The sequence below is a fragment of the Bemisia tabaci genome, chromosome 8 (assembly GCF_918797505.1).
Source record: "Bemisia tabaci chromosome 8, PGI_BMITA_v3".
Taxonomy (NCBI): domain Eukaryota; kingdom Metazoa; phylum Arthropoda; class Insecta; order Hemiptera; family Aleyrodidae; genus Bemisia; species Bemisia tabaci.
This window is the reverse complement of record NC_092800.1, coordinates 44,804,259-44,831,420: the sequence shown is the minus strand read 5'-3', so window position 1 is coordinate 44,831,420 and position 27,162 is coordinate 44,804,259. Positions and strand designations below refer to the sequence as shown.

Sequence of the window (27,162 nt, the reverse complement as noted above, 5' to 3'; positions counted from 1 at the left end):
GCAAATATATGAATAAGCTGATCAAAATCAGTAGGAAACTTGTATTAGCTATGAAAATTTCTAATTGCAGTGTCTCGTCGTTATGATCAGCCAAGATTTTGATGTTCCACGATTTTAAGTCCACACGTATCATACACCCCCAGCAAACCGTTTTTGGGTACATTTTTGTCGCATTTTTTTGCTTCAAGACCACTGTGTCAAATTACGGACAAAATCCTCTGAAAAATTGAAGAAAAAATATTCACAAATTTTCCTAGAAATTCGTGATTTCTTCGATGGACATTTGGCAACTCCTAATGGCTCATACAGCGTTCTTGCTAAGCAAGGCAGTGTTGTCCTAGACCTCTTCAAAAGCTCTAACCATTTTTCTCAGCTTCGCATTAGGGTAGAAAAGTTGCGTTTTGGTATATAATGAAAGATTATCATAAAAAAAATAAATAATCAAGAATATGTTCTCCAATAATTGTTCGATTTAGGAACCAAAGATATTCTCGTACTCAATTTTCAAGATGAAAATTCAAAATTTAAGACACCTGCATATTCTCTGTTGAAGCTTATTATGTGAGATAAATTTGCTCCCTTAGAATAGACAACTATTCGAGCTTCCCGGTAGGTTTCCATCCTTATGCGGAAAATTGAAGGCGAACTCTCAGGTGGACTAAGAATTGATGCGCAAGAGATTGCATACTTTCCAGGCTGTCTTTGAAAACCACGCATTATGAGTGCTTCTGAGCCACTCTAAAAAAAAACAGTAATATCCGGGTTTTCCGGACCTGTAGACACCCTGATCTAGGGAGAGCGGGTTCAGCTGGAGAATGTCTCTCATCGATAGCCGGAAAAATTAATCGGCAGAAAAAATGTTTGATGTCGATACTCAAATCCCGTCAGACCGAACTCTGTCTTGCGAGAGAAAGTCTTATGAGCCCTCGGACGTTGCCAAAATTCGTGTGATAAAACGGAAATTTCATGGGAAATTTGTGATTTTTCCCCCTAATGGAGAATTTGCACGCGTGCTTCATCTGAAAGTGTCTAAAGAGCTGATTTTGCAGTATTTCATACAAAAATTTTCTGCGATGGGAAATAGTATAAAAATAAAATTAAAAGTGAGAAAATGCACCACCTAGTGACGTCATCTGGCGGCATTTCCCATTTAAACACATGTATTTTAGCAGATTGGGTTATTTTGTCATATCTTTACCAATATTTGTTCAATTTATGAACTAAGGGCATCCTCGTGTTCAGTTCACTCAGTAGTTTCCACTTAAACACGAAATTTACAAAATATCAGACACCTGCGGATTCTCCATTTGCCTATGAATTTTAATCGTGATTTCATCAAAACTATCTAAATATTTCAAGGAAAAATATTCATACCATACCTTACCAAAAAATAATATTAATATTATCATGATACTCACCGCTTTTGTTTGTGGAACTACGCACTACGCAGTTCACTTAGAGACTTTTTCTGTTCTTTGCCCCCCCCCCCCTCGCTCTTTTTTGTAGTTCAGTATTTTTTGATGTTTCACTATAACGGACGTCTTAGAAATAATTTATTTCCGTGTTCTTTTTCGTGTTCACAAAAGTTAACCCTTTTTCATTGTTTCGCAGCCCGGAGGTTCCCTGCCCGGACCGCCAAAGAAACAAAACAGAGGATTTCCATGTCCTGATTACAATGACGCACGTGAGGTCCATCATCCACCTCGCAATGGAACAAAGGACCCCTCCCTACGCACCACCTGACTGATGATGTTTACGACGGGATGCTGCACCCCTTCCTAAAATCCGTAAAGTTCGGGTTTCCCGCCACTGGAAAACAGGAAAAAGTTTCTGGAAGTTTCTGGAATACACCCTAATTGCTAGAGGGGTCACAAGGGAGGGGAGGATGGGATCGTTTGTGGTGGATACAGACAAACAGGATACGAGCTTATAAAAGGGAACCCCAACCCCTAATTTCAATCAGTTTGGTTTCAGCAAGTGAAGTAGTTCAATGGGCGAGCAGGCCAGTGGGTCAGTGATGTTGTGTTGTGTTGTGTTGTAGTGATGTAGTGCAGTCGGATACTGGAATTGCAACACTTATACTGCAGGTTCTAATCCGTGAGTACACCGTATGATATCTCATTCATAACTTCTACTGTCACAAAATTTAATGTTTAAAAATATCCTCTACAATTTAAAAACTTATTTTTTAATTTTTTTTCATTTCAAAATTTTTATCTTTCAAATTTTAGATTTAAATTTTTACTTTATAAATTTTAAGATTTTAACTTTTCAATTTGAATTTCATTTTAATGTTTCACATCATTTTTCCAATCTATTCATACTCAATAGGTCAATAGTACACATATATTACTACTACCACAACTATATACTTACTTACTACTCATACCATACTTATTTACTTACTGTACTTACTATACTGATTTACTTACTATACTACTCACTATATACTCACTACTACTATGTTTATAGTATATATACACTATTGATCTATTGAGTCTGAAAAAATTGTTAAAAATGATGTAAAACATTAACATGAAAATCAAATTGAAAAATAAAAATTTAAAATTTAAAACGTAAAAATTTTATTTCTAAAATTTAAAAGATAAAATTTTTGAAATTAAAAAAAATTAAATTTTAAAAATCGAAACTAAAGTTTTTCAACTGTAAAGACTGTTAAACTCTTCATAAGGTCATTCGATGGACGCCGTATTTCGTGTTAGAAAGGCATGCGATATATCGCATCAATTGGTTCTATTTTTTCAGCTACTCGTCATTTTTCTCCAAATTTGAGATCGCAATTCTGTTGTCAGGAGACTAATAAAGCACTCACTTACAAATTTTAACAAAGAAATTCAACGTATTAAAGCGTGGTTTTTTCAGAGAGAAAACATCGCATTCGATACTGATATCGAAACTGCACTCGAATGCGATATTTTCCCTCTGAAAAAACTACGCCTTCATCACGTTGAATTTCTTTGTTAAAATTGGTAAGTAGGAGTGCTTCAGTCTCCTGACAACAGAATTGCGATCTCAATTTTTTTAAGTTTTATTCAAGATTTCGCCTACTACAAAATTATTAAGAAATATATGATCTCAATATTGGAAAAAAATGACGGGCTAGTAGCTGAAAAAATGGAACCAATTGATACGATATATTGCATGCCGTTCTGACACAAAATATGGCGTCCATCGACTCACCTTAAGCCGTATATTTCCCCTCTTCAAAAACTTCACAGTTACTTTTCTTTCTCATTTGTATGAATCTTTTCAGAATTTACGAGAGATGCGGTTAGATGATTTTCAGCATTTTAATCACAAAGAAAATTGGACTGCATTTTGTAATTTGCAACTTCAATTTCTGGCCCTGTTTTAAAAACAACGTATGTGCCATTAGTTTCCCTATGCACGTACGTGTTTTTTCAGAATTTATAGCTCCAAATTATTAATCTCTTGAATGACAAACTAGTCTTAGATACTCTGTGCGTGTGTATTTTTTCTTCTTTCTTTCTTTCTTTTTTCTTTATTCAAAATATAGAGAACTACGAAGTATTAACTCTAGTCTCTGTGTTTTACTTTCATTTATTTTTTATCAGATTAGTATGGAAAAAAACACAGTAAAAAGAACATGTTTTATTTAGTGTTTTTTCTTGTGTATTTTAAACTACTTTTCCTCTTTTTCCATACCTTCAGACTGATAGGAAAAACAGTTTTTCAAACTGTTCAGCTTACCTAGTTTCATTTTCCGTGTTACGTTCCGTAAACCTCAAACTACCTAATTTCCCTTTGTTTATCTTTTTTTTCAGATCGGCAAGAAACGAAGCGCTCACAGTGAAAGCTGTTTTACTCGCATTTTGATAATTGAATTTCACATTAATTATTTTTAGTGTTGCAAATATAAACATAGATTTTCGCATAATTTATAGCACGCTCACAGTGAAAGCAATTTTAAATGCATTTTGATCATTGAATTTCACATTCATTATTTTTAGTGTTGCAAATATTAAGGTGATTCGATGGACGCCATATTGTGTGTCAGAACGGCATGCGGTATATCGCATCAATTGGTTCCATTTTTTCAGCTACTCGTTATTTTTCTCCGATTTCGAGATCGCAATTTTGTTGTCAGGAGACTAAAGCACTCGCTTACCGATTTTAACAAAGAAATTCAACGTAATAAAGGCGTGGTTTTTTTAGAGACAAAATATCGCATTCGAGTGCAGTTTCGATATCAGTATCGAATGCGATGTTTTCTCTCCGAAAAAACCACGCCTTTATTACGTTGAATTTCTTTGTTAAAATTGGTAAGTGAGTGTTTTAGTCTCCTGACAACAAAATTGCGATCTCAAAATTGGAGAAAAATGACGAGTAGCTGAAAAAATGGAACCAATTGATGCGATATATATTGATTGCCGTTCTGACACAAAATATGGCGTCCATCGAATCGCCTTAACATAGATTTTCGCATAATTTAGCAGGAAATACTAAGACATTTTTAATCACTTATCACTTTTTTATCATTCATAATCACTTTAAAATGACTTTTATTAGTCGCTCACATCATCGCCTACCTGACATAAGGGCGTAACTACACTCTGCAGTGAACCCTGACACAATTCAATGCTTTTCCGGGCTCATCTCAATGTGTAGTTACGCCCTTCTGTAAGCCAAGCGAGGAATTATCAAATAGCGAAAGAAAAGACAAAAGTAAAAATTAGCTTCATTACATTCCAAATAAATTATTAATTTTGCATTAGAATAAGAGATGGGTATCAGCTTTATCAAATTTTTTTTTTTTATTTATTCATTTATTTATTATATTTACGTACATGAGAACCCCATTATTGGAGCTATGGCACAAGTCAAAAAACAATAGCTGATTTTACATGAACAAAACTAATTCTCTAATAAATTTTTTATTTTCAAGTTAGGTTAAGCTCCAACTAATCATTCTTTTTTTTATTCTTAGTTTGTTTCAGGCCTGCAAAAAACGAAGAAAATGCTCCGAGTGATGAGCCATTGAAGACGGAAGTAGTGCCCTCCAAAATGTGCACCTATTTGTCCTATCGTATCCTTAACTTGAATGCCCTCAGTTGTTGAAAGAGATGAAAAGTATTTGCAATTTCTTGCAGTTCTGCATGTCTCTCTTGTGATACACCGAAAAAAATTATATGCTGTTTTAGCACCTAGGATGTCAAAAATGTGTCTGGTGATCCCAAGATGCTGCCTTAACTGCTTACTTAGTTAAATTTGCATTCACAGGATGTAAAGTTAACTGCGGAGGCAGTAAAGACAACAACTTCGGATCACCAGACACATTTTTGACATCCTAGGTGCTAAAACAGCATATTATTTTTTTCGGTGTACTATCGAACAATACTGTATTCAACTGAAAGTAATTAGACTGAATCATGTAGAAAGGAGTTAGTTTTTTCGGTTTGTTGTAGCAAAGACATAAATGCCATAAATTTTTCTAAGTGAGCGAGAAAAATTAGTTTCTTTTCGCGTGATGCAGATCAGTTACTCTACGGATGAATGCAAATTTGAAAGTATCGAGAAAAATAAAACCGCAAAGAAACGTAGCCCGGACGCATTGTCGCTCCTCTGGCGTAAGGGCGTATCTCGATATGGTTTTATATGCGAAATAGAGCTCACGTGGAAATTGAGATATGCCTTTAAGTCAAAAGGGCGACAGTATGTAAGAAGGTGGTACAATAGTAATTAATAGTAAAATAGGCCAAATGGTACAATAGTGCTGCGTCCACACAATTTTGCTGGGAAAACAAGGCCAAAAAGCTCGAAAAAAAAATCAAAAAGTTCTCTTTGGCCTCGTTTCCCCCGCAAAATAGTTTGAATGCAGCACTTTTTTACCACCTTTCTGCAATTAACGCTGCATGGTATAGTCAAAAAGCAACACGGAACGGCAATTAAAATTTGAAAAAGTAATACCTGCAATTTGATACATTTGGCATGGTGCCTTGACTAGAATTTTGACAAGAGATAAATGGACAAATGGATATCGGACCTATGCACGCTAAAAGGAAGTATGTTGCACGCAAATAGTTCTCTTTAGCACCCATAAGTCCAGTTTAATAATCAAAGGCGTGGCATGAATTGCGACATATCGATTGATTTGCCATTCAAACCTATGGTAAAGAATCGATTATGAAGGTGTTCGCTACGAACACCCTGTTTATAGATTCTTTTCCATAGGTTTGAATGGCATATCAATCGATATGTCGCAATTCATGCCACGCCACTGATGATCATAGAACAGAACTTTTAACAACGTGGATGAGGGATTAAATAGAAACGTAAAAGCCAGTTTTGTGACCTGTTGCTAATCATGCTAATAATTCTTGATTTGCCTTGTTTGTTTCAGATGCGGCAGAAGAAACGGGCTTGGGGGGAGGAATCGCTGAGGGGAAGGGTTCCCAGGGAAGGGGGGTTCGTAGGGTTGGGAAATATCGCGGATTGAGGATTCCCAGGGGGGAGAGTCCCGGGGAAAGGGGGGTACGTGGGGTTGGTGCGGCATCGCGGGCTAGGGTTTCCTAGGGGGTCCCCGGGAAGAGGGGGGACGTTCGTAGGGTTTAAGTAGGATCGCGGAGTAGGGTTTCCCAGGGGGAGGGGCCGCGGTGTAGAATCACGGGGGGAGGAGTAGGATTTTTTTTTTTTTTTTTTTCCGCGACTGGCTTGCTGAGATCCTCCGGGGCGTTACGTCCCGGGGTTCGCCGTCGCCGGCAGGGGCGCCCGCCGGGACCCCGTGGGTCCGTTGGGCGTCCCTGCCCCCGACCCCCCGCGAGGGGGGTCTTTGCCCCCCCACAAGGGGGGGCTTTTTCCCCCCTCGCGGGGGGTCGGGGGTGGGGGCGCCCAGCGGACCCTTATGGGGTCCCAGCGGGCGCCCCTGCCGGCGACGGCGACTCCGGGGCGTTACGCCCCGGAGGATCTCAGCAAGCCACGAGTGGAAAAAAAAAAAAAAAAAAAAAAAGGGAGGAGGTGGGAAAGGAACCTGGGGGCCGGAGGGGCCTGAAGCCGGGGTTGGGGGAGGCCGTCATCGTAACGGGATCGTCGTACCGGGATCATCGTACCAGGATCATCGTACCCGGATCGTCGAATTTTTTTTTTTTTTTTTTTTTTTTTTTTTTTTTTTTTTTTTTTTTCCAGGTGCAGCTGCCGTTCCCGTAACCGAAGGTAAGATACCGTTTAATTTCTCTTCATTTTTAAATAAGGGTTATAATCGTTAAGCAGTTTTAGCGGGCACTACTTCCGTCTTCCGAGCAGAGCTGCTTTTTAGCAGAATCAAAAATGGCATTTTTTCCTCCCCCCCCCCCCCCCGTGGATTAGGGCTCATGGCGATACCACGTTAAAAAAAGCGCGCCTAAAGCTCTACCTCCAGGAGCAGTATCCTAAGGTGGTGTGGAAACGAGCTTTTCAAAAATTGTTTCCCCGTTCCTTTTACGAGTTGTGCTTTATACTGCCGTGCTGAGGAAAAACGCCGTATGAATATTCGAGAGGTGCCAAATGTCCTCCGATAAAACGTTTAGTAAAGAAGAAAGTTATGAATATTTTTCCTTGACATTTTCAGGAACTTTAGGTGAAATTGCGAACAAAATTATCTGAAAATTTGGGAGAAAAATATTTAAACATTTTCCCAAAAATTCGTGATATCGCGGAGGAAATTTGGCAACGCCTAAGGGTTTATACGGCGTTCCTCCTTAGCACGGCAGTATAGCTTCTTGCTGACGTCAAAACCTGAGAATCTTTTTATTGAACCGTGCGAAACTGAAATTTTCAGGTGAGAGCAACACGAAGCTGTAGAAGTGTGAATTTTTTTTTATATTCAGAGCAGAAATTCAAAATCTTGTAAGTGTTATCAGGTGTTGCTATACCTAATGTTCTAAGTTTCCAATAGACCAAATTTAGAGGTTTTATTCTCTGCAAGGATTACTAACCAAAACGGTTCCTTGAAGTGTATGTTGGTTGATATTCACTCAAAAAATAAAACATGATCGGAGACAAACTGAACAACGCATTTTTCAATTTTTGTCGCAAACTGGGAAACGCATTTTTCGAGTTCAGCTATGAAGATGTGACCGTCAAAGGGGCCCCAAGTAGCACAGATTGCAATACGTAGTAATTACATAATGTAAATATTGCTATTCAACTGAGTGTTGTGTATGTTGCCTAGCTCCTATTTGAAGGGGCCCCATTTACTGAAACTTATTGCAATATATCGACGGTGTAAGTCGGCAATCACATAACTCGGAAAATGCGATTATTCAGGAGAGGGGAAAAAACTCTCTACATTCCTCATCTTTGAAGGTAGAGGAGAAATAATTCTTAGAGACAGCAAGAATAAGATGCTTCATCAGACTCTATCATCATTTTGAATAATATTCTTGTCTGCCAGGAGAAATGACCGAAAAACCGAGTTACCGCTGGGAAGCAGAAACAATAATTAGTATAATGTTTGTAAATAGTACCTATTTATAAGCGTAGTTAAGTTAGAGTCCACTAACTCACCAGCTCATATTTTAATCTCTCTTATTTTTATCAATTACGTAAAAACGGTTAATATTTTTGTAGTTCTGTTGTATCTACAAAATAAAAATAAAAATAAAAAAAAAACTGTTCATACGATTCGTCCCGGGAGAGCGCGCGTTGTGTAAAAATGCGGCGCGACGGCACGAGTTATGTGTTATTGGAATTAATGCCGAGATATATGTTTCGAGTTCTACGTTTTTTGGTGACTTTCAGATTTTTTTCGACTGAAATATTTTGACAGCAGGTAAAGGGCATCTACTACACTTCATTTCTGCAGCTAACTCAAAACCGCCAAAAATCGAGTTATGTGATTTCCGACTTACACCGTCGATATCTGGGTCCCCCACTGCTTACATTGCCAATAGGCTAAAATATTGTTCTAAGTCAAATTTTCTGCGTCCAGTTTTTCTTCCCTTCATGAAGAATATTCTGTAAAAATTTCAATCCGTGACGTTGGCTCAGTCTCCTTGTTAAAAATAAAACAGGGGCGGAGATTTCGCAACACCGCAATCGAGATACGCATTTTTGCAGTTTCACCATCAATATTGGACGTATTTCTGCCAAACAAAATTATGTGTATTAAGACATGAGCCCTGAGACCCACAGGAATATATGTCTAACAGGGCTTACGCCATAATGCACATAGTTCCTTTTGGCGGAAATACGCCCTATTGCATAGAGAAAAAAAAGGAGGTGTTTGCATTTCCGGCATCTTGGACTTTTTTGATGACTTGATGACGTAGGCGGGTACAGCGGTGGGTTTAGCTAAATATGAAAAACGGACCATCATGTCCGCTTTTTTAACTTAAATCAACTCATTATATAATTTCAAGCACTTTTTATAGAATGACTTTTTTCCTTAAATTACACCATTTCCAAGAAAATCGACAAGGATAAAAACGTCGCTGTACCCACCTACGTCATCAAGTCATCAAAAAATTCCAAGATGCCCGAAATGCAAACACCTCCTTTTTTTTCTCTATGGCCCTATTGATTGTAACGAACTAAGTACAGGCGTTAATGCTTGAATTTCGATTCCATCCATATGAAATGTAATTATAGCGGAGGAATATCTTGATAACTGGAGGAAATATTGCAACAGCGTCTTTTCGCGAACTCTGTTTGCGTCTCTGTAGTAAAGTTTGAGGAGAAGCATTTGAAAGACAGCAACTACTTTGAACTTAGATCCAGCTGCTTATCTTTAAAGATTCCTTAATAACTGCACCTTCTCAGCTTCTTGTATAATGGCAGTCTTACAGTGTGTGAAGACACCGATCTAACTTTCCCTTATTGCAACTTGCAAGGACACGAAGGAAGTGAAACTATGTCGCGTCAGTTCTGCCGTGCTGAGGAAAAACGCCGTATGAACCTTCAGACGTTGCCAAATTTCTTCCGATGAGAATAAAATTTACTGAGAAAATTGTGAATATTTGTACACAATGTTATACGCACTTTAATCTAAAATGTCTGAAAGTTTCAAGGAAATATTTGCATAAATTTTGTCAAAAATACATGTTTAATCGAAGGAAATTTGGCAACTCTCGACGGCGTTCTTCCTTCGCACGGTAGAGTTGTAACCGTACCTTATGGCATCTATGATACGAATATGAAGTGGGATTAAATTTGAAGGAACATCAAAAATGCAAATGTCAATATTTTACTAAATGCATTTGAATTTTTTAATACGATAAAGTGGCTAAGATTAAGACGAAAGAAATAACTATTGTATTTACCTCTCAGTCGACAAACTCCCAGCTGCAAAGATTGTAATAGCTGAAGAACTTCCTCACAAAGCTGCCTCTTGAACAATAGAGCTTTCTCGTCCAGTTCTGTAACAGAGAAGTTTTAGGGTCCGGTATTTATCACGTTTTTTTTTTTACTTTAGTAAGAATCAATATCTGCTAACATAAAATCACCCTCTTTCAATCGGGCACAGTTGTAATAATCCCCCCCCCCCTTGAAAATATGTTTGAATATGTGAAAAAAAGGGTTACAAAAAATATCTAGAAAAACTGGCTGCTTCTTTTCTGCGGAAAAAGGAGAGAGAAAATTTCCAATTTAGGAACTTGGAGGACAAGACGTAAAAGAGCAGTTCTGGAAAAAAATTGAGATTTTAATGATTTCAAGTAAAACTAGTCTAAATGCATATTCTGCGAAAAATTTGCTCCTGGATTCCAATTTTCAAACATCAAAAAGTTACTTTAAATTTTCTCTCCGAGGATCCATTTAATTTCGAAACTTCAAACACGTATTTCTCGAAATAGCAAAATCTACACTTAGGCGCCTCAATGCTCTTAGCTCTAGCTGCACTTAGGCTCCTCTAAGTCCCTCAGTTAAATGATGTCGACCATCTTAGTTTTTAGACGAGGCTTACCGTACTTATCATCACAAAAAACCCATTTCCTTGGCAGTTTTTTGCCACGCTGAGGAGCCCTTTTTTGTGGGGAAAACACATTTCCTCTCTTAGTGATCGCTGACTATGACGTAAATCAACTTCCCACTTTCCTTAATTTTTCTGATCAGTGGCGAGGTGCGAATAATCGATTATCGACATTTCCCCCGTTTGACGCAATGGGAAAAAATCAATTAATGAGGTGTTGGTTGCGAACACCCTGTTCAACTTTCTCTCTGCCTTAAGTATCCGTGTAATTTCGAAACTTCAAACACGTATTTCTCGAAATAGCAAAAACTGCACTTATGCGCCTCGTCCTCAAAGGTCATCAATTAGAGATACGCAATTTCAGACGTCAGCCGTAAATCTTTTAGGTTACAACTGTTTCATATTTCATTTCTATTAAAATATTAGGTACAGTGTATAAAATATTGTAAAATTGTAAGATTGCTCCCTCGCTGTATTTCTAGAATCGTCTTTTACGGAATCGTCCAATTTCAAGGATACATATTTTCAGTCTAATGAGATAGAGTACAGCTGATTATAAAAGAGCGTATTCACGGTTTTGAGGAACTAAAATGGACATATTTATGCTAAAAGGAACTATGTGCATAGGAGTTGCGTGCGACATAGTTCCTTTTAGCATAAATATGTTCAAATAACGCAATGATACATCCATAGAAATGAATTTCATAGCGTTAACAGGAGAGATGAGATTGAATTCGAACGTTTGCGGATGGACTGATTGAATTTGGATCTTAAGGTGAATCCTCAGTTGTAGTTCCAAAATATCCACCACGTCGCGCTGCTAAATTCTAGCTCCAAAATCAGTGATCATTCAAATATCACAACAGATTTATTAAAATTTGAAGACTCATAAGTTCCAGTAGCACATTCTGGAATGTTTAAAAACAAACTTGATCTTTGAAATTTTAGTAAGAAAAGCTAAAACTTGATCCCTATTTCTCTTACGGGATGCCTGTAAGTGTGAGTGAGATAGTTCACGGTAAGAAAGAGACATCTGGAACTGTCAAGAGAGGTCACTCGTGATTGGTCACATGAAGGCCATTTTGCTTAACCCTCCTTTTTCTGAGATAAAGTTACAGAGCTTTAGAAATTAATTTTTAAGTCCGTTAATGGTGTCGATAAGAAGCAAAATGTCAGCTAGAACTTTCGACTCTTTGATTTTAAAAGAAATTCCTTTGATTTTCATAGTAGCTCGAGGACTCAAGGAGCCTTCTGCGCTGAAAAATGTCGACGGTGAAAGTCGGCAATCACACAACTCGTTTTCAGTGTCTGAAAATCTCCGCCTGTACGTCATTCTTTTAAAGGAGAACAAATTGACATTATTTCTTGAAGTTTTTGCAGAATTTTCTTCGAATTGAGAAGAAAATCAATGACACTTTTAAAGAATTGCCGTTGAGTAGTTTTCCGTTTAAAAAATTAAGTGTGACAGGAAGTCTGCGACGTCGCAAACCGAGTTATGTGATTGCCGACGTACGTCGTCGATGTCTCATTGCGCACCGCTGAAGATGTATCACCTTAAGTCACCTTCAGACGAATATTTCGGGAGCCCTCTCGTGAATTTCAACATAGGATTCCGGATTGAATATTCAAGCGTTGCGAAGGAAACAGTGAAGCTGAACAGCTCTTATCATACCACAACCACCAAAGGCTAGAATAACGTTTCCTCGAAACTTCCTCTTGATACCACTGCAGAGCGCACCGGGGCTCTTACAGATGGGGGGGGGGGGGGGGCTGCAGCGGACACAGAGTAAACAATCAACAAGGGCGTTTTAATCTTATTAGGCGAAAGGGCCGATCGGTGCATTATCCCGTCGCGAAACTCACAGTTGATCGACCATCGGTCAATTTGCTGACGCCGCTCTTGCCAGCTTGCACAGTGCATCGTGATATTTATTCAAGGTTGCCTGCACTGCCATGTTGGGCATGAGAATACACGTCGATTAAATGGATGCTGGTTTAACATCCTAGATATAACAAAATGTGCGACACCTCTCAAAACGCTGAATTAACCGCCACATCAGTACATTTTACGTCTTGACATTGCTATAGTAATTGCAGAAGTGGTTACTTCAGCATTTTGTGAGTTTTCGCACGCTTTTTTCACGTCCAGAATGTTGAATCAGCACCCTTTTTTGCCGGTGTAGTGCTGCTGTGTTCCCGAAAAAAAAGCAGTGACGACCGAATTTTCGAAATCGAGTTTTCTTGTTCAAAACTTGGCAGATCTAACCGAAGCAAATTGAATGTTTTCTCCAACAGAGCAACATGTTGTATTTTTGGAACGAAAGAAAGTTGCCTAATAGTAGGAGATGCTAAAAAATTGACATCATTCCCGACAAATTTGCAGTACAATCCAGATTACTTTGCAAAAAACCGTATCTCTTACGACTTTCTTCGGTTTGACACCTTTTTTTTGACTTTGGTCGTTATTCGCCCAAACCGGTATCACTGCGGCAGAAGAGAGCACGAGCACCTGCGTCTACGTCAGACCAAATGCAACATTCAACATTTCCTTGAATTTGTCAGCTTTTCATCTTTTGACACTGGCGTAGGGGGAGGAACTAACAACTAAATTAACAATTATACATAGTACCTATATATAATTTAGTTATAAGCTAGAGTCTAATATTAAGTTAGACTCAAAAGTTCAAAGTTCATTTACTAATCATATTTTAACCTTATAATGTAAAAACAATTAATACTCTGTAGTTTTGTTCATAAATAAAAAAAAAAAAAAAAAAAACCTGCGTCTGTTTTGCCTCATACATGTTCAGGCAACAAGTTAGCGCTCTGTTTTTTTTCTACTTCGTTTAAAAGTTATAAAAAACTTCACGGCTCACCTGTCCAAGTGTACTTCGGTTTATGGCCTAAACTCCCAATTACGCTGAGCTTAAGACTTACGGCCACCTGTCCGAGGCGCCCTTCCAGCGAGGTCTTGAGCGCAGACAGGTCCTCGAGATCAGGGTCAGGAGTGGGTCCGGCGGCGATGTTGCGGAGGATGGAGATCTGTTGCTCCGTGACCACCCGGTTGCATCGTCCGCAACTCCAGGCGCAACTTAGGGACAGCGGATCTGCAGGCGAGAGCTGCCCGCCGCAACCACGGCTCGGGCAGTCCATCATGAACAAAAAGGTCCCCAGCTCCTATGTAAAAAACCGAGGTTTGCAGAAATGAAACATTTTTTAAAAAAATTGATTTGTTCTGTAATGAACCCCAGCCCAGCCCTATTGGAAAGACTTAGGTTTCTTTTTGCGTTACACTTAAAAAATAAGTACTAAGTTTACGGTAGTGAGTTTTTATACCTGAATCAGTGAGATCAAAAACACACCAAAACTCGAAAAAAAAATGAAAATAATTAAGACACACACAAAACTGCGCAGTGGGTGAAGAATTTAGTCTAAAAAAAATATATTTTTGGTGCTAAAAAACAAGTACTCAAGGAAAAAGATCTAGATCTTCAAAGATCTAGAATGGAACAGATGCGTTAATTTCAATGACCATCATGGAAATTAACCGTCTCTAATGAAAAGCGAGTTACCGATTTGGTTCATTTTCGTTCTCACTGATTCAAATATGTATTTTAAATAAAAAAAAAACTTTGTTATCATATTTCTAACGAGGTATTATTCAATGAGAGCCACCATTCGAACTTCCTTAAACCTCCAAGAAAAGGAGCTGTTTCGAGACGACTATAATTGTTGCCCTAAATCATTTTCATTAACTCCTTAGACTCCGCAGTTTTTAAATTCTTGAACAATACATCGGCGATGTGTTCTCGTGTTTTGCTGTGTACATCGGCAACGCTGCCGCGCTAGTCTCATCAATACGGATGAACTTTTAGTCTCGACTTTCCCGATCCGAATTGTTTAACGATCGCCCTTGACGCGGCATGGAGACGATGGGACAGCCTGCTTTATTGCCCGTATGCTCGTAGACAGCAATCGGCCCACAAGACAATCTGACTTAATCTATTGGTCGAAGCACTTTCATTCTTAATGGAACTTATTTTTTTATGGTCTCTTTTCTTTTTCTGTGCTTAAAGAAAACTTTGAGGTGCTGAAATTTCATTTTAATTTCTTATTTTAAGTTCCTGACGATTATCTTGTTACGAAAACATCTCGTGAGCTGCAGGTATCTTCTGAAAAATAGTGACGCAGATTAATAGCAAACAAGCTGCTGGTTCCAACACTACTGTGTTGGAGAGCTCGCCTTCGTGAAACTATTAACATGACAAATTTTTCACACCGCAATAAATAAACTGAATCATTAATAAAACAGAAGATAAGAGTGAGATAAGACAAAATACAATAGAAAAATGGTACAACGAAATTTATTGTAAAGTTGACAGGGAAAGATGAACTAGGACAATTATTGGCAATAAATTTTATTAGTGGATGTACATGGGGCATGGTGTTTCTGATTACTATCTGACACAGTTCCTGACAGTTTTGATGCCTTATTCAGCTAGATGTTGTTTCCACAAATTTATCAAATTATAATGCACGTCCACCTGTATATATGCAAATAAAAAAATAAATAAAATAAACAACAAACTCAGTTTATTTATTTATTTATTTATTTTTTTTTATTTTTATATTTGCATATATACAGGTGAATGGTCACTGAATTCAGTGTAATAAGTTTGAGCATTATAATTTGATAAATTTGTGAAAATAACATCTAGCTGTGATCCATATTGTGTTGTTACAGAGTGTGTTGGTAGTGCTGAATGAATTTCGTATTTATGAAATAATTCATGATAAATTGTGTTTTCTTGCTTCAACACGTCATAATTGAAATCTCCTATAATTACAATTTTTGCAGCATAAGGTAAAAATTTAAGTATGGTATTTACATCAGATTTAAAATATTTTTTTTTATAAGCAGGAGATACATATCCTGATAATATATATATTGATTCATGCTTAGCCAAAAAAAGTTGGCAAACACATTTGTTGAACATTTTGTTAGAGGAGTCGTTCCATCGTCGGCAATACTCATCATGGCCGACGACAATCCGCCAAAACACCTATGATGAGACGAGATAACACCTGAACAGGATTAGACCAGATAACAATCGGCGTGTTTACGTTCATATTTTCCTCACCCGCCTTGATTGACCTTGAACTCTCCTCGAATCACGCGCGGAACTGCGCAAGCGTCGGCCATGATGAATATTGCCGACGATGGAGCGACTCTTCTAACAAAATGTTCACCTATGCCGTAGTATCGTTTTTGAAGCGGGAAGCTCAAAAAAACGCAAATTTCTTACGCAGATTGTGAAGTTATGAGTGCATTTCAGAGTTTTCCGATGCGCTCATCGTGATTTTTGAGGCATTATCTATAGGAAACAACTCTTATTTTTGCTCTAGCAAAAGTTTGCAACAGGCCCATTATTAGTCAATGTAACGCATATTTGCTCTGGTTATAAAATGTAAAACTCGGCAAAAAACGTACATCAACAAAAATTCTGTGACCAGCGCATTATCAGATCCAAAAATTTGGCAACATTGTTCTTTCCTCATTTAAACATATGTAAATGTATCGATTCCAGGAGGGGCCAAGTGCTCCGCCAAGAATCGATTATTCAACACAGGTTTAAATGGAAGGAAGGCAGTGTTGCCAAATTGCTGAATCCGCTTTTGAACTAGCCCATTAATATGAGTACATATTACCTTGTACAATCTAATTTTTCAACAAAACTCAACACGAGTCTTTCACATAACAAGTAATTTGAATCTGTAAACTATAAACCTTCTTTTCCTGCGGACAATCATGTGTAAAATTCTATCACATTTATTCTTCGTCTTTCACAAAATTATTAAGATTTATCTGGAAAGTAAGTATAGTACTTCGTAAAAAATAGGAAGAAAATAAATGAGTTCAAAAAGCAGTACCTGGTTTGTAGAGCGTCTCTTCATTTTATCGGAAATAGAAAAATTCAGGATGTCACTGTCTCATCGGAAAAGAAGGATTTTCCATTACACTCTGTAACCGAGGAAACTGGAAGATTCTCTAATAAGATAGCATAGAGATAGCAGTCAGCTGATAATTTTATCGCAACGGAACAGCAAAAAAATAGGACTTCAGTTTTTGAAAATGTGAACGGAAAATAATACATACAGGGTTATTCAAAAGTTACGCACCACTGGCCATAACTTTAGTTCTAATTATGATATCGATTTGCGGTTTGTGGCGTCCTTCCTCATATCGAGGGGGAAACTTTTTGAGGTACTTTTCAGTTCTTCACCCCCCCCAGGGGGAGGGGGGCGGGGGGCAACTCAAAAATTTCAAATGGCAACCCCCATCATGTGATACATCGTTAGAAAGAGCATGAAAAAAGAAAATTTTTGGCGCAAACCGGAAGTCGATCTGACCCCCCTGTCAAAAGTTAGGGGGGTCCAAAGGTTATTTAGGGGGTCCGTACCTTCATTTTTTAGAGTAGCTTCGGCGGCTCTTGGACATAGCCGTTTCTCTTTTCAAAGAGTCCTCGAATACTCCAAGTCTGATACCGAAGTCTTCATATTGCCCCCGGGCCACCACAGCCCCCCCGTAGGGGGGGATGGGCCTGTTACAATGAAACATTGCATTAAAATGCGAAAAGTCACAGAAGAGCTTCAAACTTAGCATCAAATCCGAGTGGAACTTCTTGCCAATGTTAACGCAAACGCAGCCTGCGACTTTAAAGTGAGTTTTCAAAACTCTTAGCCCCCTGCCCCCCCTCATTTTTGGTTGCAGAGCGGGTAAAAACCGGGAAATTCACTACAAATAATGCCCGAAACTAATGTCCAACTTGAGGAGGACCCTTGAAACGTTGCGATCAGTCGGAGCATTGAAATACAAGGACTGCCACCCCCTTAAAGTACGGAAACATCCAAAACACCCCCGCTGCCCCCCTCATTTTTCGTTGCGGAGCGGGTAAAAACCGGGAAAATCGCCAGAAATGATGCCCGAAACCACTGTAGAACTTGACGAGAACCCTTGAAACGTTGCGCTCAGTCGGAGAACTGCAACACAGGAACTGCCGCCCACTTTAAGGACGGAAACATCCATAAAACCCCCGCTGCCCCCCTCTTTTTTCGTTGCAGAGCTGGTAAGAACCGGGGCATCATTTCTGGCGAATTTCCCGGTTCTTACCAGCTCTGCAACCAAAAAGAGGGGGGCAGCGGGGGTTTTATGGATGTTTCCGTCCTTAAAGTGGGCGGCAGTTCCTGTGTTGCAGTTCTCCGACTGAGCGCAACGTTTCAAGGGTTCTCGTCAAGTTCTACAGTGGTTTCGGGCATCATTTCTGGCGATTTTCCCGGTTTTTACCCGCTCCGCAACGAAAAATGAGGGGGGCAGCGGGGGTGTTTTGGATGTTTCCGTACTTTAAGGGGGTGGCAGTCCTTGTATTTCAATGCTCCGACTGATCGCAACGTTTCAAGGGTCCTCCTCAAGTTGGACATTAGTTTCGGGCATTATTTGTAGTGAATTTCCCGGTTTTTACCCGCTCTGCAACCAAAAATGAGGGGGGGCAGGGGGCTAAGAGTTTTGAAAACTCACTTTAAAGTCGCAGGCTGCGTTTGCGTTAACATTGGCAAGAAGTTCCACTCGGATTTGATGCTAAGTTTGAAGCTCTTCTGTGACTTTTCGCATTTTAATGCAATGTTTCATTGTAACAGGCCCATCCCCCCCTACGGGGGGCTGTGGTGGCCCGGGGGCAATATGAAGACTTCGGTATCAGACTTGGAGTATTCGAGGACTCTTTGAAAAGAGAAACGGTATGTCCAAGAGCCGCCGAAGCTACTCTAAAAAATGAAGGTACGGACCCCCTAAATAACCTTTGGACCCCCCTAACTTTTGACAGGGGGGTCAGATCGACTTCCGGTTTGCGCCAAAAATTTTCTTTTTTCATGCTCTTTCTAACGATGTATCACATGATGGGGGTTGCCATTTGAAATTTTTGAGTTGCCCCCCGCCCCCCCTCCCCCTGGGGGGGTGAAGAACTGAAAAGTACCTCAAAAAGTTTCCCCCTCGATATGAGGAAGGACGCCACAAACCGCAAATCGATATCATAATTAGAACTAAAGTTATGGCCAGTGGTGCGTAACTTTTGAATAACCCTGTATAAATAATTTAGCATAAAGGTGAACACATACACAAACAAATTCGTGTTGGTGTGAGTCAAGTCTGCTCGGCCACCGGAAAGTGCTGCTCTCTAGTATAGCAAACGAGGAACAATTAATCCTCAGTTGAATGAGGGAACGGAAATGTTCGACGGAGGAAAACTGTAACCCGCGAAAATTCAACTTTTAGACCTTGAAATCAATGGGATTTTGGCCGTTCCTCCGACGGCAACGAGAACCATCCATTTGTCGCCACGGACACTACCAATGCTAAAAGAAATCGATCGCAAAGAGCTCTCCCGAGTGGGCGAGCTCAAAAAGCAGTTTTGGACTTGAGAAAAATGCTGTTGTTGCCGCCACAATCTGTGAGGACTATCTCGGAAATTTTATTACAGATCTGGTTTGCTCTCTGTGGCACTTATCAGCGTGATCGTTTGGGGTCTCAGATGAAAATTTAATGCATACGACAAATGCCTGAAAATGACTATCAAATTAGCATTAACATTGCATTAACAATGAGTGCCGGTTAAAAGATTGCATATCGATAGTTTTAGTAAAAAAAAACCTAACTCCGATGGTAACGTAATTTTTTATAGATAGATTATTTAACAACAATACATTTTTGGTGAATTTTCTCTATGAAAAATAAATCGGAAGATTTTGAAACAAAATAAGATACATATAAATATTGTAATAGAAAAATTGTTCCAAGGGGATAATTATTTTATTAAACACATTTCATCCAATAATGGCTTAAAATGTTCTTCCAGGCGTTCTTTCCGCGTTCTAAATATTGCCATGCTAGGGAAAAACGTCGTATGAGCCTTCAAGCGCTGCCAAATTTTCTTTTGATGAAATGCGAATTTTTCGGTAGGCTCATGAATATTTTTCTTCCAGTTTGTCAGTAAATTTTGTTCGCGATTTCACCTGAATTCCCTGAAAATTCCATGGAAAAATATTACAAACTTTCCTCCAAAATAACATTTCATCGAAAGAAATTTGGCAACTATTGAATGTTTATACGGCGTTCTTCCTTAGCACGGCAGAATAATATTCCGTGTTTCTAGAATTCGTTTATGTGTCCTGGTCTGGTTTTTAAATGGCGTGATCCCTCTTTTTGAACGTTGGCACTGAACAAGTTACAGTCTACTTTGTATAATAGTCAAATGGACCACATTTTGCAATAAGGAACCACTGTTTCTAGCTCATTTTAGAAACAACATATATGACATTGGTTTCCCTATGAAGAAAGGTGCTTTTAAGGAAGAGCCAGAGATAGTGGTTCCTTATTGCAAAATGAAATCCAAATATAAATACCACGTTCACTGCAAAAAACAATATCCTATGCATGATGTAAGCGCTTTACGTTTTGTTTAAAAATGATCCTATTTTAGACGAAAAGCGATTCACAGCCGTTACACAGAGTAACGGATTTGTTTGGCCGCTAGAGGATGTGTAGGCGGTAAAAATGTGACCCTTGAGAAAATTCCTGAGGAAGCCTCAATATCAAGAAAGGTTTTTAATTGTATTAAAGTCAATTTGCGTCGATACCCATCACGTTGAACCTTCGAAAAATAATTAACGCCGAAGTATTACGAGATAATTTCAGTAAAATCATTACCGAGGTATAAATTTCCCGCTCATACCAAAAGTTGTTTGGCCCTAAAACTTAATGATCTTAATTGAAATTCACTCAAGTGGTTTCAGTTTTCAGCTTACTGTATGCGCTTTTTTTCACCCGACCCTCCGCGATGAAAAAGAGCGCATTATTTTATCAGTGGAATATTTGTCACGTTCCATGCAGGTTAAGTGCTGACATTTCTATGTCACATGTCGGACACGGTAGCACAAAAAAGTTCCGCGCACAATAAATTTCAAACAGGGGATGATGTATGTCTTGCCCAGAAAAAAAAAAAAAAAAAAAAAAAAAAAAAAAAAAAACAAGTGCGGCAAATGCGGACCGTTAGTCGACAGTGAAAAAACTATCTGCTTTTCATTGACGCGTCAATATATAGAGGCGTTTTGTTTGCCATTTTGTGAGTTCTCGTCTTTCAGTTGGACGTATTTCTGCCGAACGGAGCTATGTGCATTTCGACGTTAGCTCTGTTATGCTTATATTTTTATGGGTCTCAGGGCTCATGTCTTAATGCGCATAGTTCCGTTTGGCAGAAATACGTCCAATTCAACTTCGACCGTTAGTTTCTCCATACGTACACATTTTTCTAATAAGACATGAGAAAGACATGAGTGCAAACCTTTCCTTTCTGCCCTCTCAGAAAAATATACATTCTTTGGATATGAAATTCTACGAAACCATCGTTTTGTTTATATTTGGATATATACAGTGAAAAAGAAACTAAGTATTGAAAATGTAGTGAATCTACGTAGTCTATCTTCTGCAATCAATCCTCTTTACTACAAAAAATTTAATGTTTTTTTTCTCTTTTTTTTCTGTTTTCCTCCTCCTCCAAAAACATTCCTTGAAATTTCTACGCGACAGTATCAGGTGATATTATTTGAATCGCATTTTGCAAAAAGGAATTAGCGCGTTTACAGTGTTTTCAAAGTTGTAAAAATTCTTCTTTTCTTTCAAATATACTTAACTATGTACAGTATTCAAATTTATACAACTATTTTTCTTTTACATCAACAATTATTTGGTGGGAAGACAAAAACTATGTGCTAATCTGGGAGATTTTTTAGATAATTATGAAGAAGCAACATTTATACAACACTGTTATCACACCGGTTCCTTTTTGCTTAATGCGATTCATTTTAATGAAAATGAAAATATTATACCGCTATTGGTGGATGTTAGCTCTAATTTTCATCGGAACGTTCATCGCTTGGCAAACCCGCCTTCAGCCGAAGTTGACTAATGACACGTTTTAAGCGTTGTTTGTTCTTTGATCGTGTATGATTCCGCCCTTTTTGTACTAGCTGCATTATTCTCGCTGTTTGACAAGCTCCAAGCCGTTATTGCAGGGTTCAACTTTGATCACTTGCTGCCACCACCACACAATGAAAGCGCGGAACGATGACGTCACACTTTGATGTATTGCTCAGACTGGGGCCTGATTTATTGTGCGGCAAAAAAGTAGTGGATTTGCCGCGCACAACGTTACCCAAGTTCGTACAACCAACCTCACGCTGGGATATCACGTAGAAAATAATGCATACTTGATATTGGCTTTAATTTTGGGTTGAGTAAGGTAACATTTTTGTGCATTATGTTTGTTTTAAAACTGAAGGAAGCAACCGGTGCCTCATCGGGGAAAACTCTCATTTTGCACAAAATTAAACTATGACAACCATGAACTGTAAATATGGATTACATTTTGCAATAAGGAACCAGTATCTCTGGTTCTTCCATAAAAGCACATACCTGCATAGGGAAACCAATGGTATGTATGTTGTTTTTGAAATGGGCGAAAAATAGCGGTTCCTTATTTCAAAATGTAATCCATATGATATAGGAGCAAGTGGATTATATTTACCAAAAAGGAACCAGCCCAATCTCAGTGTTTCCAAAATCGCGCGACTTCTTCTTTTCTTTTAAAAATACTCGTACAGTATTCAAATTTATAGAATTATTTTCCTTTAAAATTAACAATGTTTTGGAGGGAAGAAAAAACTATTTGCTATTCTCGAAGATTTTTTATATAACTATGAAGAAGCAACATGTTAAGGCACTGTAATCACGCTGTTTCATTTTTGCTAAATGCGATCCAAGTATCTGAATTACTCACTGAAATAAAAAAAAAATTGTCATCGGAAAGAAGGAAAATAAAATTCGTCGGAAACATTGAATACGAATTAACAATTGTGTTTTAGAACATTCCGTCACGGAGTTTTTCTCCCTAAGAATATCGAATGACATTGCTGTAATTCGTACCCCGTTTCCTGCAGTCAATGATTCGCCTTCAAATGGCCGGGTATGCAGAATGACTACCGTGACGCACGAATAGTGGTATCAGAATTTTGCATTAAGTTTACGGATTGATTTGAAGGCGCTTTTCTCTTTCCATTGTGAGTGGCCTTGTACAATGATGTTGACCAAATAGTTCATTATTTTGGGTTTTATATGCGAGCTGCATGTTCGAAAACTGCCGAGGAATATTATTTTGAAAATATAATAAGATTATTTTTGGTCTCTACGTCTTATTTCAAAGAATAGAGCGCAGGCGGGCTGGATCAGATTGTGTATTTTAAGTACCCTGGTTCGGTCATTGTATTCTGAAGTGAAATTAAAAGAGTCACCGTTTACAAGATCGCAACCTTCTCAAAAGCGGTTGTGAATTTAAAAAGTTTTGTACGGATAAAATGAGCTTTCTTTGATTAACTGTGAATAATCAACATTGAAGAAATGGTACTTTGTTTACTGGTCCATTAGGAAAGCGTAAAGCATGGATGGATGGAGCATCGATGACCAACTAAATCTTATTTGATAAGGAATTTGAAGTGTGAAACCCTTTTTTCAGTCTTTAAATGATCCAAATCCACCAACAAGTTTAAATCACTATGTGCAAAAATGCGTATCTCGGCATTTCTGCCGTATTTTCTAGCAGTTCGAGAAATTATTGAAACTGCTGATGGAGTTTGAAAAAACATCTTATTCTTGCTATCCTCAAGAATTATTACCCTCTACCGACAATAAAGAGGAATGCAGACAGTTTCTTTATTCTCCTGGAAAATCGTGTTTTCCGAGATTCGCACTTCTGCACTTTCACCATCTATAAAGAGCTTTAGTATTGTTTAATTAACATTTACACAGGCAGTGATTATGATTGTTCAGTCAGTAATTTTTTTTTTCTCATTAATTTCTTTACAAAAATTATCAGGTATATATGTTGCAGGCAATTATCAATCGCCGGCATATTGCAATCTATTCGTGTTTAATCAACAAATTTAATCGTTTTAACGTGAAAAAACGAGATTGGAAGTAGGGATTATTATGCTTTGAATTCAAACATACGTTAGCCCCTTCTTCTTGGATACATGGTGCCAGCTAGCACACTCGCGAGTTCGTGAAATGTCATCAATAATCTGTGTTAGGTTCGGTTAAGCAACTAAACTAACTTCTTGGCAAAGCGGAGAGTAACGCTGGATTTGAAGGCGTAAAGAAATCTTTACTATATCGATGTTATCGTAATTACAATTCGACGAATTGACAAGTACGGAGCTTGCAAATTGCCGGCGATTGCTGACTCCCTGCGACTTATACACTGATGAATATTTCAGAGATATTTATTTCCATCTTTAAGTTTACATGTAATTTTCTCTCTTCTAATCAGCATGTGTCTTTCTTTTTTGTTTCTGGTGCATCCCTCGGAATTCTTGGATTCAAAAATCGATGATCATCCTGGACAACGCAAATCGTCATTAAAAAAATTGGGATCGTTCAATTAAACGGGACACTTGATTCATTTGACTGAATCTTTAAATTAACTGGAAACTCAAATTAACCACAAATCCTACTCAACCGAAAACCTGATCAAACCCTGCTAACCAAAACTTTACTCAACCGGTGATCTTACCCGCCGGAAACTCAAATCAATCGACCAATCGTCCGGCCGAATTTTGCTTAGCCGGAAATTGACAACCGTAAACTCTGCTCGACCGGAAACGTGCTCCAATCGAAAACGTCACCCAACTGGAAATTTGATCCAACCTGAAATCTGACCCATCCAAAAATTCCTATTCACTGGAACCGTAATCCATCCGAATATGACGTGACCGGAAATTAACCCAATCGGAAACTGTTTCCAACCGGTAACGTGTCCCTGTCGAAAATTTGACTCGACTGAAAATTTGATTCGATCGGAAATCTAACCTACCGAAACCACAATCAACGGGATTCGTTATCCACCCGAAATTTCACTTGACCGGAAATCGAAAATCTTACTTTCTACTGCACCGAAAATGTGCCCCAATCGAAAACTTGACTCAACTGGAAATCGACCCGACCGGAAATGTGTTGCAACCCAAAATTTGGTTGTTCTCGGATGGAGAATAACCAATTTCAATACCAATATATCAATGATTTTCCTAAAAAATCGCAAAAATTCGATATTTGCGATTGATTTATCGACTCGTTAACGTTAAAGATCGATTCTGCAAGAAAAAATACGTAGGTGTCGGTGTACTACAGTCATATTAGGTGCATTTAGTCATCCATGAATCACAAATGAACAATTTCAATCTCAAAAAATCGTCGATTTTCCGTAAAGAATCTAAAAAGATCGATATAACCGATCGATAAATCGACTCGTCAACATTAAAACTCGATTTTGCGTGTAAAAATACGCAGGAACCGGTGTGTATAACATGCGTAAACAACGATAACAACCCCGTAGACACATCAATTCAACATGAAAATAGCGAAAAATAAGGCCGGAGTTTGACCCCTTTGCCCCCCCGTAACTCGAAAACGGTTCCTAAACTCATCTTGAAATTTTTTCCTGAGTTTTCTGTCATTATAAGCTTCCACTTAAACCTTGGTTCGATGGTCGAATCGAATACCGAAAAAGGGGCGAAATTTTGGGAGGCTCTTGCTTTTTTCTCTTCGGGAGGCTCGACTGCATGCCCCGACTGTCGCGGGCACGAAACACGTTAAAATTGGGTTTCGCAGAGGTCATGTGCCCCCCCCCCCCCCCCTGCTCCAGCGTATATCTACACTTACAACATCTGAAGGTACAAAGACATATTTCCAACCGTAGCGTATCATATTATTTAGCGTAATTCTCTGGGTTACTTGATCGAATGTCTAAAAGTGAAAAACGCCTTCAATTTAGCGTATAGGCTAGATCACGACTCCGGAGGCTTTATAGTTGCATCACGGCAGGCAACACATTCCTTCGCTTATTTTCGCTTGGTTGTGAGTATGATGTCGCAAATAATACAGACGGATCTTTGACGCATGAAGAAACAGTTCAGCTGTTTACTCGCAAAAAAGCTCTTTTGTAAACCCTTTAAATAAAATTGAAATCAGAAAAACGCCGACGTCCATCGTTCGATTGACCATTCGAACTCAATGTTTTATGCTCATATACTTTCAACTTCAGTTGAGAGTTGATAAAAAATAGATTCATTGAAAAAGAGCATCTGCCAAAAATTCAAAGTAAAACTAGTTCTTTGGTCATAAACATCGTATTTGTATGTAATCACACACAAGAAAAACTTACAGTGGGATCAAGGCAGCGGAAGCATGAACACAGAAAATGCTTTGTGTCTAGTAGATGTGATCGCCGAGTGGACGTTCCCCAAAGCAAGAGAGAATAAGAAGTTGTGATTTCCTCTCCACACTCAATCGACCTAGTTGCCCTTGCTACCATTCTAGAAAGGAGACAATTAGGCGGAGATAAAACAGAAAGTAATTCACTACAGAGTGTTCAAGTCACCGGAGCATCTTTTGATGAATAAATCTTACCGGCTAGCAGAAAGTAATGAGATCCAAGGGCATGAATGATCGATTATCGATATTTTCTCATTTGAAACTATGGTAAAGACTTGATTATTGAGGTGTTTGTGACGAACACCCTGTTTCTCGATCCTTTTCCATAGGTTTCAATGGCTGATTACTCAATATAACGCAAAGCTCGCCACGCCACCGATGAGATCCACCTAATTCGTCATTTCCCAGGCGAAAGAACGTAGCTTTATTCCAAGGTTGCAAATTGACTCAAACAATTCAATTTTTTACGAGAATATACCCGTGTACTTGTGGTTGAAAATGTCCGTAACTTTTTGCATGATATCGGACAAAAAATCAGTGTAGAATTCAGGTAGAAATAGCCAAGATTATCGTGGTAAAAATGCAATTTGTGAGGGAAAATTTGGCAACATTGAAATGCAGTTACGTTCTTTCGTGAGAAAAACGACGAGTTGTCGCCGTATCTTCAAGAGTCGGAAGAAAAGACTTTTAACAATAACATGTTGAATAATGTAATCAGTAATTATGGTTCTGAGGTTCTGCCTATCGTTAATCTCATGAATATAGGTGATGGATATATTGAGCACAGATGCACCACTTGTATCTGTGATGAATATTGATGAGATCAATGTGAGAGAGCTCATGGTCAGTGAAAATTTTCGCGATT

At 38.6% G+C, this 27,162-nt stretch overlaps 1 protein-coding gene across 1 annotated transcript in view; it reads right to left on the bottom strand.

Moving 5' to 3' along the window:
• The window catches only part of LOC109040629 (SET domain-containing protein SmydA-8), a 55,859-nt gene that overhangs the window by 19,405 nt on the left and 9,292 nt on the right, over nucleotides 1-27,162 (bottom strand). The window contains 3 exon segments of the mRNA XM_019056604.2: nucleotides 10,278-10,373; nucleotides 13,801-14,101; nucleotides 26,248-26,398. Coding sequence (XP_018912149.2) covers nucleotides 10,278-10,373; nucleotides 13,801-14,101; nucleotides 26,248-26,398 — 548 coding nt within the window.